We start from the raw sequence: 14,954 nt of genomic DNA on the forward strand, positions 1-14,954 counted from the left end.
CATCTTCTTATACATTTGCTTCTTATTTTTTTTCATTAGCTGATATTGATGATATAAAGATTTGTTACGTGCTTCTGGATGGGTCCAACGCCACAAGTGACATATTCTACTTTACAGTGGAAGACAATGGTAAGAATGTTTCTTTCTTGCCCCTCTCATTAACTGAAAGTGTCATGTGTCATTAAAGCTGGTGTTGGAATGCCAAAGCTTTCAGTGTCTCCTTTAAATAAATTGTGCTGCAGGCACGTGTTCATTAGAAGATTCTCCTTTGTAAGAACTTATGAAGTAAATAGAACTTTTAGGAAAAAGTTCAAAAAACCTAAGCCTCAAAGCGAAGGTTTAGAGCCTAGTCAAATCTACAGAGCATCTTTAGAAAATGTATATTATGCAAATATTTGTCTGGTAAAAATACTTCATATAACAAATAAATAAAACATGCTTTAAAGCAGTTTTTTCTAATAAGTTTAACTTGTGTTATAATATTTGTAACTAATTAAATTTAAACTTTGTTAATGCAACCCTAACACTCGATGCAAACAAGACAAAGAGAGGTATTTTTAAACAAAACAAACACATCTTAGTGCATGATATATCTTAGTGAACAAAGTGAAATAACCTTAATCTCAACATTTTATAAAAGAGATGAAGAGTGTGTGCAGTAACTTATCGTGAGTATACTTGGCTGTACTTGAGTAGCTCCGCTTACATTATGAGAAATTGTTTCTATAATGTTGGATAGCCTGGAATTTTCTAAATTCAAAAGGGTTAGTAAGTATCATTAGTTATTATCAGGTCAATGTAAAGTCTTTGTAAGGTCTACCAATGTGTGCAAGAAAGAGATTTGGAAATCCCACATCATCATTACTAACCAATACTTGCAGAGTGTACAAAAACAGACACAAAGAAAACACCAATTTAACAAAGAATAATTTTCTACTTGGATGAGTCTTGGATGAGACATGTTGGTAGAGCCTTGGTGGTCAGCATATAAAAACACTTGGCTGATTTTTTCAGAATATGGATTCAAGACTTTCAGAATCAGAAGAAACGTGAGAAATAACTTACAGTAGATTTTTTTTTTTTTTTAATTTGTTCTTCAAGACTCCTTTTTATTTATTTAAATTTGGTTGGTGATTACTTCATATAATCAGCTAACTCGATTTGTAGATAATCCTAGATCAATATAAAAGAGCAGAGCTTGTTAGTAGTAACTGATGGCACTTTAACTGGAACTGAAACATGCACAGGGGCTGGCACTCCATCACTTTGGCAATATTTCAGCTGGAGCCACTTACTGCTACAGTATAAGAGCCAGCAAAAGATACACATTGTCAGAGTCTAAGCAAGGATGGTAGACACAATAGAGGGAAACATTCAGGTATAGCCTAAGGCAAGACTTAGGTCGTTTTCACACCTGTGGATCGATTGCTTTGTTCCGAAACAGGGAGTTAAATCGCTAAAATGTTGCAATTTATTTTAGTTTGGATCGCATTCACAAGGCAATATTTCCAAACTTTTCTATTACAAGTCACGTGCGATTAAACTCTCCTTCGATTGGACAGAGTGCATCTGTTTATTTTCTGGGATTCCGCTCAAAGATTTTTCCTTTTCTTGCCCTGTTCTGCCCGTTTTACAAATTCCATCACTTATTTTAATATATTGTTGACAGAGTTTCTTTGCCTTCGCACGGCACTGTTCAACCGACCAAATAAAGCCCATTTGTTTTAAGTGCTCGATAAACACTTTATAACTTTCAGTGTTTTTGTGTGTTCTGGAGAGCTGTTCGGCAATGTGTTTGTCTTCTACATTTACATTACATTTAGTCTTTTATCCAAAGCGACTTACAAGTTGGGTAAACAATGGAAGCAATTGGGTCGAACATTAGGACAACAAAAAGCATAAGAGCCATTAAAACATCTCTCACAAACCCTACTACAGTGTACAGAGCCAAGTTTAGTTTATCTAAGTATGCTTTTTTTGATATTGTAGAAAATATATAGAAATCAGAAATGATTGGTCAGGTGCTGGTTGTGCCGGTGGCCATTGCCGTTGCCGGGTAGAACTGGCGGTAGTGCACTACACTGTGATAAATAGTGTTATAAATAATTAAATTAGTTTTTGTGATTACAAGACAGAGGAACAACGAAAGTTGTTAATTTTACAGTGAATAAACTGTACAAACAGTGTCACATTCTATTTTGTCACAATCCATAACTTTTCTTCAGGTTCATGTTTAATGATGTAATATGAAAAAGTTTTACTTTGTCTATGAAACCAACAGGCTGTTCAGGCAATAGTGAGGAAAGAAAGGTACAGGTTTACTTAGTCCAACAGCTGAATACCAACCGGCTTTTTGTCTTTGCATTAAAACAGCAGACTAGTGTGTACTTGCATTCATATTCCTTAAAATACTAACATGTTAATACAAACAAAACACAAAACACAAACACACAGATACACTACACAATGGTTTGCATTTCAGGATACAGAAACACACAAGTCTATGTATAGGCTGAGCTTCCTGGATGATACGAGTGAAGATGAGGTGTGAAGGAGCTGGTGATACGGATACCAGCAGAGTTATGTATTTATAGGTGTGTATGCGTATTTGAGAAGTGCGTGTATGTTTGCGTGTTGCAAGACTTAAGAGAACAATCTACCAGTTCTGTATAGGACACCTGACTGCAGACAATCACAGCTGTGCCACAAACCATAACACACAATTGCAAGAGACATTGATTTCCTCTAACAACAGAAAGTAAATACAAGCAGAAAAACTAAAGAGTGTCCCCAAAACACGTGTACTGTATGTGTGTAACTGCTTTCTTAAGCCACAGAGTCTAAATATGCCATTTATAGTTCAAAGGTTGCATCAAAGCCCTGTTACTGATTCTAAAACATCATGTAAGAACTAACAAAGAACGATGGCTTGGTTTTCTAAAAAGTTGCTAAAGTAGCAAAGAGGCAAGACATGTGAGAGTAACAGACAGAGCACAACTGAGTGTGTATATGGTTGCCCAAGTCTACTATAACACGTCCTGTGAAAAAAATGGCCTTTGGCCTAATGGTTATTGTGGTTACCAGTAGATTTACGCACTCTCAGGTTGTCTCTCATTAAATCTGAGGACTGGATCTGACTGGTTTATTAAAGTAGATGTCAATGTTCATTATAAAATTGTGATACAAAATTCTATCTTGCATTTTTGTTATTTTTTATCAAATTTCATAGGTCTACAGAGTAAAAGCACAGGTAACATAAGCTTTCTTCAACAGGGACCCAAGTAATGTGCACAGTTAAGTTATCATTAATTAGATGGCGGAAGGCATTTCCTCTAAGATTTGTGGCACCAGCCACACTGACCCTGTGAATGAAAGTCAATGCAGACAGGGATGTGTGTTTCAAGGAGCAGAGATCTGTGGACAGATCTGCTTTCAAAGTTTCCTTTATGCCTGACTGTAACCCAAAGCCATCACCAGATATGCCAAACACCCAGGGTCTTCCCCTTTCCTAGTTGTTCTTTCAAAATGTAAAAGATGGAGTAGATCACGCTGCTTGGTCTTGTTTTACTTTACTACAAAAGTGTAAATAAGTATTCATGAACAGTCAGCTTAAGCTTAAACCTATGGACTTGCAAATCAAGAAAATGTAATGAAAAAAGCCATAAATGGATTTTACAACTTTCCACAGTTTAGCAGTTCCTTTGTCATCTTAGATGTCTGCACCTAAGTCACACATAAACACCCAGCAGAAGATTTACTGCTGCGTGGTGCCAGCGGTTTCACCAACCAAACTAAACACTGGAGCCACCTTTCTATTCCCCGACTCTCAGATTTATGGCATTTTGTGAGAGTGTTAGAGGATATGTTGTATGGTTCCTAGGTTATTCTTATCGCTCACAGATGGCAAAGTTCTTCCTGTGCTCTGTGATCTGATCTTTTAGGTAGCCCTGTGGTGCCTCTCCCTATGAGCACTTTCTCTTGATCTCTAACTGCCTGCAATAGACAACATAAGCGACTGGTGTCAAAAAGGATGCGTCTGGACTGCCGTGCCATAATTCATCACCCTGCAGTTTGGGAATCAGATCTCTGGCTACCGTTGATGTCACGTGGACATGTACAGTACCTGCCAGTGTCCAGTTGTCAAATATCCCCCTTGTGGAATGCCAGGAATTACATGAGGCGCCTAACATAGATTTTCAAGCTTGGTACATGTGAGAAGCCATTATTAGATGCAGAGGAAATGGCCAGTGGTCAAGTTGCATTAATGTGACACATATTTTAAAATGAATTTGTATTACCTCTCGCAAAGTATGAAGCATGGTCTTTAATGCCTGGGGTATTTATCGTGGATATGAGATTCATGGTGTATTTAAACTGAAAAATGATGTCATTGTTGTTATATGTGTATATAGTAGGTCAGCTTAGTCTTGAAATATACCTCTGGCAGTGAATGTGGATATCTTCTCAGCAATCCCTCCCATGCCCCAGGCTCTAGACATATATTTTCTGTGTTGACTCGGGGTGCTGAGGTGAAGATCTGTAGTATCATCCAGGACAACTATTTGTGTTCTGTATAATGGAACATTATAACCTGTTTATGAAAAGTTATTTTGCAAAATCAGGTGCTCACAAGAAACCAAACTGAGAACCTAAACAGATTTCTTCGAAGGCCCTATTCAAATTTAGCTGAGCTGTCCTGGTGATGCTCAAGCTGCTGTAACATTGCACTTGGGACTACGTACAATATAAAGGTATTTTTTAATTATTGTTGGCAGTCATGTCCAACACAACCTCAGGGCAAAATCTTAAATATTTTACAAGGTCTCTAATTTTGGCTAATTCATATGAATTCGTACAATCTCATACGCCCATTTTAGTACAATTTCCTTTGCATCAGTGATGTTAGGTTTAGGGGCAGAGTTAGTGGTGGAGCTTCAGTATTGCTTTTTTTCTAGTAATCGTACGTTTTTTAACGATTCACAACGTACAAATTCACATGAATAAGCCATCTGGTAAAATAGCTACAAAATCCTGTGAGATCTTGGTTCTTGGTTCATGTCCAGGTTGAGATGTCAGTTGTGAAGTCAGGAATAAATTATATTCAGGAGTCTTAGTTTTTATTCCTACTCGCTATGCCTTTTTTACTTCTTTTGGCATTATCAAAGGCTTGGCTGACCTGACTAAGTGGGAATGTGACCATTACTTAGCCCTACATTCTTTCTATGTGTGACTGCGGTCATAAATACCTTCAGACATCCCCTGTGATGCCTGAACCCATTAGCACAACTCAATCATGGCCTACTGGACTTTACTGACCCCCTTCCTTGAAAAAAACATATAAAATGAAATACTTTAGAGCATAAAATGATATCCCTATTTCTCATGAATAACATTTAAATGAGAAAAACATTTATATAAATGATTCATGAGAAAACACAATTGTTTGATAAAACATTGTGGTTTCACAGAGAGGCGCTTTTGTGTTGTTTGTTCATTGTAGACAGAAATCCTACTTGAGTGCAGAAAGAAGCCACCCAGACTGCGCCTGCTGTCTGCCTCAGTTGTTGGTCCCAAGCACAGATAAAAGCTGACAAAGGAGAGAACAAGGGAGGGTATGAGTGCGGGGAATGAGGATACAGCTGTCATTCCCCTCTACTGGTGTCTGAAAACCACTAAGAAATGGTGTGAGAAAAGGGGAAAAAGTGCACAGTCAAAAGACTGAGGTGGCATTTATGGTCACTCTTAAAAGCACCTGCCTTCCAAACATAGCAATAAAACTATTTAGGAAATGGCCCAAGGTTACTCTTGACTCTGATGACTCTGATAGTTATCTTAGTGATGATCTCTTTATATGGAACATGACATTAATACTCACTGGGTTATAATGTGTATTAGAACAGTGACCAATGCAACCGAATTATCGGTGTATCAAAGCTCACCAATACACCTGACACATAATCATGATACTATCAGGATGTTTTTAACAAAATGTAGAAAATTCAATTCGAATGACTCCAGAAATAACGATTCAAAAAATTATTCCTAAGCATTTTCCAGTAACACTGAACATAATAAAACTGACTACATTGAGCCTACTGGTAAATTAATAAAAACTGAATAGGCCTGCCACTAGAAAATAAAAATGAACAAAACTAAAATTAAAACCTTAAGAAAGCTAAATCCTTTTTAAAGTAGTAAAAGCACAAGATATCAAACAAAACATTATATGTTTCACAAGGTCACATATTAGCCGCACGACCAATAGGACAAAAATGCGTTTTTTATTATCATAATTTTTATTGCTATACACTTCATATTATTTTTACACCCTTACCTGTATAAACATGTCAAGTTGTTTCTCATGGAATCTTTTAAAGACTAGAAGAACACTGTCAAAAAAAATAGTTCCATTTGCAACAAAGTGTACTTCTCCGGGCCCACCTGACCGCTGGACGCTTAACTGAAAGGGAGCTTTCTGTCTGCATGTTGTACATTTGATAATCCTCTGATACAGCCCCACTAAGCTCAATATCAGCTCATACTCACCCTGGGCAGTTTGCCTGAGAAAATTGTCTCCTGAAGAAAGAGACACTTGGCTGAGTTTCTATAGCCTATAGCTTCCACTCAGCCTTTGACATGCTTTCTTCACAGTGTGAACATTGTAAGGTGTTAACCTTTAACCTTTGTAAGGTATTTAAAACAACAACTTCTTTTCAATACTTTTAAAATTTGTTCAGCTAGTTAGAACATCTAAGTGGTGGTGAAACAGGCCTAAAAGTGTGCCTGAGAATTTCACAATATTCCCACTCTTGTGAAAGCTTATCAAGGAATAAAACATCCAATTTATCGTATAACAAGTATGTGATTAATAACCCTTAAGAATTCCAGGGCATTGAATAAAGGGTAAATTAGTTATATAGAGTCGTAAGGAAGACGATGACTGTGGTACTGCTTTTTAGTTGCTACTGATTCATCCATTAATGTTGTACATTTCTCATAACTGCATTTTTAAACTAAACTTAGACTGTGGAAGCTCCTTACTTTGAAATATAGTGCATTAGAGGAGGGTTGAAATGCTATTTCATGCATTCTGACTTCTTTTCACGGTTAAACGGGCTTTACATGGACAACTTGTTAAAAAACGAGTTGGACGTATGAAGTAGTATTTCTGTGTTTTGTTGGCAATCGCGTACATGCATAATGTGAACAACACAAACTTATAAAGAATCAACAGTTAAAGGGATAATGCGATGATGTATGCGATGATGTATAGTGTGCTCACGCTTTAGTTCCGCCCACTGCACGCCTCCAGGAGCTTGACTGTTTCCGAAAATAACCGTACAGCTGTATCTATCTTTTATAAATGTGATAAAATTAAAGACAGATATGAAGTATGCAATACCACTATATGCCCCGGTTTCACAGACAAGGCTTGGCTTAAGCCCAGACTATGTTTTAATAGAATTAGTCTATTTAGGTTGCTTTAAAAAAAGGCATTAGAAAAAACATTACTGGTGTGCATCTTAAGACAAAACAATTGCACTGATGTATTTTAAGATATGTCAGGGCACGTTTTTTTGTTTTTTGGTACGACAGCTCAAACATTTATTTTAGTCTGGGACTAACCTTAAACTTTGTCTGTGAAACCGGGCATATATGTACTAATGATAAATATGGAGGCAGAAACTGTGTTACCTCCACTTTAATATTTTTATAAAAGGTTTAATATCATTAAAGGTTTAGTAACTGCGCAAGATGATACTATTATTACATTTTTATTGATTCGGCATGAGATTTCTGTGACATTTTTCTAGCGCCCATCTCCGATCAACAGCTCATAATTTGCCTAGACAGATAACCTACCCTTGACCACTAAAAGGTTTAAAAGTCTTGGCATCTGTCATCACAGCGAGGTATCAAGGCCTCTGAAATTCTTCACTTGCCTTTAGATGGCATTAGCTTTAGACCTTTATTCAAAGAATAAGAGAAAATCTCAAGAACAAGTGTCCAGGGATTTTATGGACCATTTTTCTGTCAGGGGATAATGAGAGTCACGGGGTACCAAGGATTATGGAAGGACAGGTTTGAAGATCTTTTTAAAGTCATTATAGTTCTTCATAGTACTTCAGATTTTTTATCCAATTTATTTAATATTTAATTAAACTGTTAAAATATTTAAGACTGGAAAATATGGCATTTGTTTAATCTGGCAACTACGTATTCAATTGAACTGAATTGCTTATTTACTGCCATTTATATAAATGGGGAGGAAATGCAATGCTTAACATGGTTGCTCTTTTAATGTTACTCTTGAATGTTAAAATCTACACAATATTTATTTTGTTTTATTCAGTTCTTATTCAATTCAGGTTTAATATCGATAAACGTCTAGGAGCCTTGGTGTAGTAGATAAAGCTCAATAACAAAAAGTCAGACTGTATTCTCTACCCCTCCCTGCTGTTGCATTCGTGGCTAGTGATCACAGTGGTCATTCAACATCCTTGTGTTATTTTACACCAACCATAATACTCCACAACTACCTTACTACACTACCACAATTATTTTGCTCTGATTTTAAGGTTGTAATGACAAAAAAGGGTGGTGTAGAGTTGGGTAGAACAAAACTCTGCAGGTCAACCAAAACTCAATATCGGTTTTCACTCATTTGGTCGCTCTTTCTCATACATTTCGGAGGTTGAAAAAGGTGAAATCATTAGCTGGAATATCTACAGAATCATGTTTCACAATGGTGTCAAATTTAGACCATTTTCCAATTCATTGTGCTTTACTCTATTTGAAAAAGGTGGTAACAAGTTGAAGCCACAACCGTTTCGCCTAAACTGGGCCTGGATATCTCTGGAGAGGGAATACTACATAGTGGATGAGGATGCTAAATTTCTGGAGGTCACCCTCAAACGAAGGGGATACTTGGGAGAGACATCATTTGTCAGTAAGTATTTTCCAAGGTAGACAAAGGGAGGTTAAACTGAAATGTGTTCAGCAATCTTTTAATGTAAAGAAAGAGAAAAATGTTTGATTAGTTTGATTTGCCTTTAAGCAACAAAAAAGTTTTTCTTGTTTACTCTAAAATCATCTAAAATCAATCAATCAGAGATCAATTGTAATTGAGTGTCCACGGGAAGTTTATTTGCAGCTGTATAAGTTACCGCCTCTGAGTTTGGTATTTTCACAGGCCTTTAACTGTGACTTGCACGGTCTTAAATTATACCATAGCCTTTTCACTGCTGACTTTTAGTAGTCAGCAGACATCTCTAGGCACTATAAAGTAAAGCGCTCACAGCTAGTCCTATTCTTTCTCAAACTACACCGCATATTTTTCATACAATTTTAGTTCATTTATAAATTTTGTCTCTAAGCATTATTTTATTTCAAAAGGCATTGCCACCAAGGACGGCACTGCAAAAGTGGACAAAGACTTCCGAGGCAAAGCTCAGAAACAGGTTCAGTTCAACCCTGGCCAAACCACTGCAACCTGGAGGGTCAAGATATTCACTGATCAAGAGTTTGAAACTTCAGAGATGTTCCAAATCCAGCTCTCTGAACCAGTAATGGCTGTTCTCGAGTTTCCTGATATAGCCACTGTGGAGATTGTGGATCCTGGTGATGGTAAATATATTGTGATGAATTTCTTACTTAATCTTTGTGCAACAAAGTATTCATTACATTGTATGAACTACAGTGGCATTTGCAAACACTTGATGCTAATGATGATTTGCTGTTGCTCGACCCTAAAAATAGCTTTTGCTCAAATATTATTATAACTTATTTGGATTTTTTTTTTTCAGAGTCTACAGTGTTCATCCCTCAGGCAGAATATCGTATTGAAGAGGATATAGGAGAACTGCTAGTCCCGGTCCACAGATCAGGAGATGTCAGCCAGGAACTCATGGTGATATGTTACACTCAACAAGGTGAGATCTATAAATCATCTATTTATACTCTTGTTTAATTTGACCAACTCTTCATCTGATGTTGACATCTATATCTGTAAACCTACAAATACCAACCTGATCTGAATTTCTAACTATTTTACGAGGTGGTCAATTCGTATGTAAATCTCAAAAAACGTGCTAGATTATTATGGAGGGAACAATACTTAAGACCCTCCCATAAACAGGAAGTCATATTAAACATACAAATCGGATCCTATGAATGAATATAAATTAGATACAATTTACATGAGTTTGTGGTAATTATACACTTTTGTACTTTAAAGTCTCCATGTATGAAAGGATATATAAATTTCTGTACAGGCAGCGCAACTGGCACCACCCCCAGCACTGTGCTCTCCTATTCTGACTACATCACAAGACCCGAGGACCACACCAGTGTTCTGCGTTTTGACAAGGATGAAAGGGAAAAGCCATGTCGCATTATAATAATTGATGACTCCCTCTATGAGAAAGAGGAGAGCTTCAACGTGTCACTCAGTATGCCTATGGGTGGCCAAGTGGGAGGCAAGTTCCCCAGTGCCAAAGTTGTCATCTTGGCTGATAGTGAAGATGGTAAGTTGGCTTTCATACAAACATATCGCTGGATTTTATTATGATCATTTTTTGTATATTTTAAAAATGCATTTTTCATTACATAAGTAAATAGACTAATTTATATAAATGTATCCTCTAAACAAATTAAATTAAATGAGTATGCATTTTAAAGATTCTCGAAACTCCTCTGAAAAAACAAAAACTCTGTCATCGTGTAAACCTCTGAAAATGGTTTTGGTGAAAATTGTTATTGTTTCATTTATACATCTTATTTTTTCATTTACCAATGTCCTTCAGAAAATTTAAAAATACTTACATGTTTTTCAGGAAATTAAATATATATTTTTTTACACCGAAACCATTTTCAGAGGTTTACACCCACCTGACTTTAAATGAATGGTGTTGACTTTGTGGGCAGCACTGAATGTTTCTATCTATTCTAATAGTTGTGGATGACTTGATTGTCCTCAATGTAAAAAGATGAATCTCAACATCATACAGTTACTGCTGGACATGAGTCAAATATCCAGAATTGCTGAAAAAGCAAAGATTGTGGAGGACCTGGGTGATTGTTTTGAAGATCAGTGGACAGTATAATGACTCATGACAAACATGAAAACTGTCATTGGTTGTTTAGGTAACATCATACTTTATTTAGAATCAGGTGCATGTAAACTTTTGCCCTGGGCTATTTTGAGAGATTCTGTTATCATTCTTTAGTGTGAACTTTATGTTAACATTTCTTTAGTGAAATCACTTGCAAAGGGCAGGACTAAATTAAAAATAAACCTTCATTTTCAAAAATCCTCTTTTTTCCCCAAAAAGTTTCAGCTTATTCCAGATAAGCACAACTGTACATATGTATATCATTACAGTTGGGACTAAGCCCACATTCATTTCCCTAAACTACCAACATGCCCTTTCATAACCATAGACTGTAAAATGGTATACCTTCATAAAGACAAAAATAGCATTTCCCTTTCCTTTGGTTGCGTTAACATCACACCTGTTCATTCAAAGCAATTATTATTTTTACTACCCATACTTTGACAGGATAGATATCCACATAACAATTCATCCATGTTTTGGTCATGCCACTGTTGTCCTTGACTATGTAGTAACATGATAACCCAAAACAAGTTGAGTGAGTACAATTGAGGCCCTGTGACCTCTGCACCCACCCATAAACCTTGGTATGGGCAATGAAAGAGCTCTGTGAACATCCTGTCCATGCTAGATCAAGATTTGTGTGCATTGCTCAAAGGGGAACAGGGCACTATCCAAACAAAAGGCATAGTTTGCAGTTTGTGAAACTGTTGTTTAATTCAAGAATGTGACCAACACACTCTTTGTACCAAACTAACTTTGCATTTTCATCTTGAAACTAGAAATCTAGAACATTTATGGGTTGTGTCCAGGACAGTGCTTAAGACTAATCCTGGACTAAAATAATTGTTAGAACTGTCTAAACAGTTAAAGGCATGGTGGGTGATCCTGTCCAGAAACATTTTTTGTCATGTTGGCTGGTAATCTCTTTACCTCCTGATAGCAAAAAAATATAGTGGTCAAATAGTATTTGTATAATTATATTTCGTTTGTGAAAGGAGTAGAACCAAAAAAACGTTCTCCCAATCAAAACGTTCTGGCCGAACGCTGTGACTGGTCATGTGTATATTTGCAGCAAACGTATTTTGCATACCCGGTTCACGCAGACATCATACCTCACCAGCGCGCTCACGTTCGTTCACACAGCAATACTGGTAAATTACAGGTAAAGTCATTCAGGTAAATTTATGGTAAATGCTGTTCACACAAGCAAGAGTATTCTGGTAATTTCATAATAATCCTCTATTACTGGTAATTTGGGGGTACTGATTTACCAGAAAGGTTCTGTTCACATACGATCTGTAACTGCAATTTTCTGCCAATTCACCAGTAAAGACTGTGAGTGTAAAACTGGGAGAAAAGCAGACACGCAGCAACAATCGAACTTTCCAGCAAAACCAACAACAAGTAAATCTACAAAACGGAAAGTCAGATTTTGAAAAAGCAGTGACGAAAAAACGTCTGAATCATGAAAGAGGAAAAATTTGAATAAATATCGGTTCAGCTTTTAAACATTGGAGCCAGCTCTGCCATGCAAAGGGCAGATTTTATGCATTCTGTTTTATTATAGTACTGCACAATCAGTACTATATAGTCCTACCTTTCATTGGTTTTAAACACGTACGATAGTTCTGTCAGAGTTTACAGACGGTGTCATTTGCCTGTCAAAGTAGCGCTTTACAGCTTTAACAAATTTAAATAGAAGTTCAGAAACAAATGATAATGCGCTTTCATGCATACTTTTATTGGAAGGGAGACAGAAAATGCACTGATTCTTACCCTTCCGTTTTTTTGACGCAGATGTAACGTTTCTTGCATTGCTTGCTTCCGCTGCTTAAATGTATGTTTTTGTCTGCACGCACCCAGGTTAAAATTGCAATGCGCTGGAGCATCAAAGAGTCCGCGCGGCCTCACAAGTGCATAATATTGTAATATTTCTGTACCCATGCTTTAGATTTTTAACCAAAAGTTGCCTATAAGTAAACCGTAATTACCAGACCCCTTGCAGTTCGGACCCCCAGTTGAAGACCCTTGGCATAAAGGGTAGGATTATAATTTCCATGCTATCAGGCTAAAGTTAGGGCCTTTCCGAATCAACCACTCCACATTTAATGCTCATATTGTAGCTCAGCATCTTGGTAGGTCTGAATAGGCTCAGTAGTATATCTGTGTCTAGTTACAGGGGGATGGGGACTCTGCTGGACAGACTTGTGGTCCGGATGCCAGCCAAAATTAGGATCTTTTTGTTGTGTCTTTGACTTGATTTCTATGGAGATGTCACAACTCTTTCTCTTTGTACGCCTCCTCTTACTAACGGGCTCTACCCCCACCCTGGAAAGCCCTCCGCATTCATAAGTCCTGAGCCACATGAAGCTGATATATCTCTCAGACTCCCCCAAACATACACAAAAGTAAACACTCACCCAAAGGCATCCGGACTGGTGTATTAGACTCAACTGTCTGGTTTTGACACTCAGACAGGAAGCTGGAAATGATGGTACTTGGTAGGTGGTTTCTTGTCACGGGTGTGATGAAAGAGCCAACTCTTCGTCTGAAGCAGTAATGGGAGAGAAAACCTCTGTGTAACTTTAAAAAAAAACATGAGGAAGGTGACTCTAAATGTTGTTGAAACCTCTTTACATTTGTCTAAAGTATATGAAATATGCTATCTTGTTTCCTTCTTAAGTGAAATTTATTGGTAATGAAAGGGTTAAAAAGCACAAAATAATTTTTTAATGAAAGCTAAATTAACTTTCCTCTGGTACAGAGCCATCGTTCTACTTTGGAGAGACGGAGTACACAGTGGATGAGAGTGATGGTTTTGTGGAGGTAAAAGTGTGGAGGACTGGCACTGACCTTTCAAAGACAGCCACCGTTACAGTCCGGTCCAGGAAGAGTGACCCTGTTTCAGCAGAAGGTAAAGAGAGGAGTAAAAAAAACATTAAAATCTTTTGAGCAAAATGTCAATAATTCAGGTGACTCTTATTTTATACCACCCCTCCCCGACCCTATCTCTCGTTCACAGCGGGTCTAGATTATGTGGGAATCAGTCGTAATTTGGATTTTGCTCCAGGAGTGACCGTACAGACTTTCCGTGTCACAATCCTGGATGACTTGGGTCAGCCAGAGCTGGAAGGACCAGAGATGTTTGAGATGGTGCTGCGTATGCCAATGAACGCAGTTCTTGGAGAGCCTAGCAAGACTGTCATTACCATAAATGACAGTGTCACAGACTGTAAGTAATGAAATATCTTTAATTAATGACCTTAAATATGACCTAGCAGTTTTATATGAGAAGAAAATGTGTGTATTAGTGTCGATCAAAATAGAAGTGGCTCTGGTTAACTTTCAATGCTGGGTTTTGTGCGGCCAGTGCCCAAGGTGCAGTTCAGAGAGGTGGAGTACAAGGTGGATGAGGCTGATGGAGAATTAAAGGCAATGGTGTACCGTAGTGGTGATGTCAGTCAGAGGTCCACAGTTCGCTGTTATACTCGCCAGGGATCTGCCCAAGTCATGATGGACTACAATGAGCGACCTAATGCTGATGCCTCTATCATAGAGTTCCTATCAGGTCTAACCCACCCTCTGCTCCATTACGCATCCTTTTATCCACTTCTGGTTTCATGATTTGCTCACTAATCTAAATGCTTACAGGTGAAATTGAGAAGCCGTGTGTTGTTACTTTTGTGGATGACTCCATTCATGAGGAGGATGAGGAGTTCCGCTTAGTTTTGGGTACACCAAAGAGCAAATCACCATATGGTGCTTCAGTAGGTGAACAAAAAGAGACTCTGGTCACCATCACCGATCATAAGGACAGTAAGTATATTTTAGTTTTTA

General features: G+C 37.5%; 1 protein-coding gene across 1 annotated transcript in view; it reads left to right on the plus strand.

Moving 5' to 3' along the window:
* Nucleotides 1–14,954, plus strand: part of frem3 (Fras1 related extracellular matrix 3) — a 28,963-nt gene that overhangs the window by 5,113 nt on the left and 8,896 nt on the right. The window contains exons 2-10 of the mRNA XM_056730884.1: nt 40–129; nt 8,804–8,950; nt 9,397–9,627; nt 9,807–9,932; nt 10,275–10,526; nt 13,882–14,031; nt 14,140–14,349; nt 14,488–14,685; nt 14,769–14,933. Coding sequence (XP_056586862.1) covers nt 40–129; nt 8,804–8,950; nt 9,397–9,627; nt 9,807–9,932; nt 10,275–10,526; nt 13,882–14,031; nt 14,140–14,349; nt 14,488–14,685; nt 14,769–14,933 — 1,569 coding nt within the window. The remainder of the gene's footprint in view (nt 1–39; nt 130–8,803; nt 8,951–9,396; nt 9,628–9,806; nt 9,933–10,274; nt 10,527–13,881; nt 14,032–14,139; nt 14,350–14,487; nt 14,686–14,768; nt 14,934–14,954) is intronic.

Source organism: Triplophysa dalaica, chromosome 2 (genome assembly GCF_015846415.1).
Source record: "Triplophysa dalaica isolate WHDGS20190420 chromosome 2, ASM1584641v1, whole genome shotgun sequence".
Taxonomy (NCBI): domain Eukaryota; kingdom Metazoa; phylum Chordata; class Actinopteri; order Cypriniformes; family Nemacheilidae; genus Triplophysa; species Triplophysa dalaica.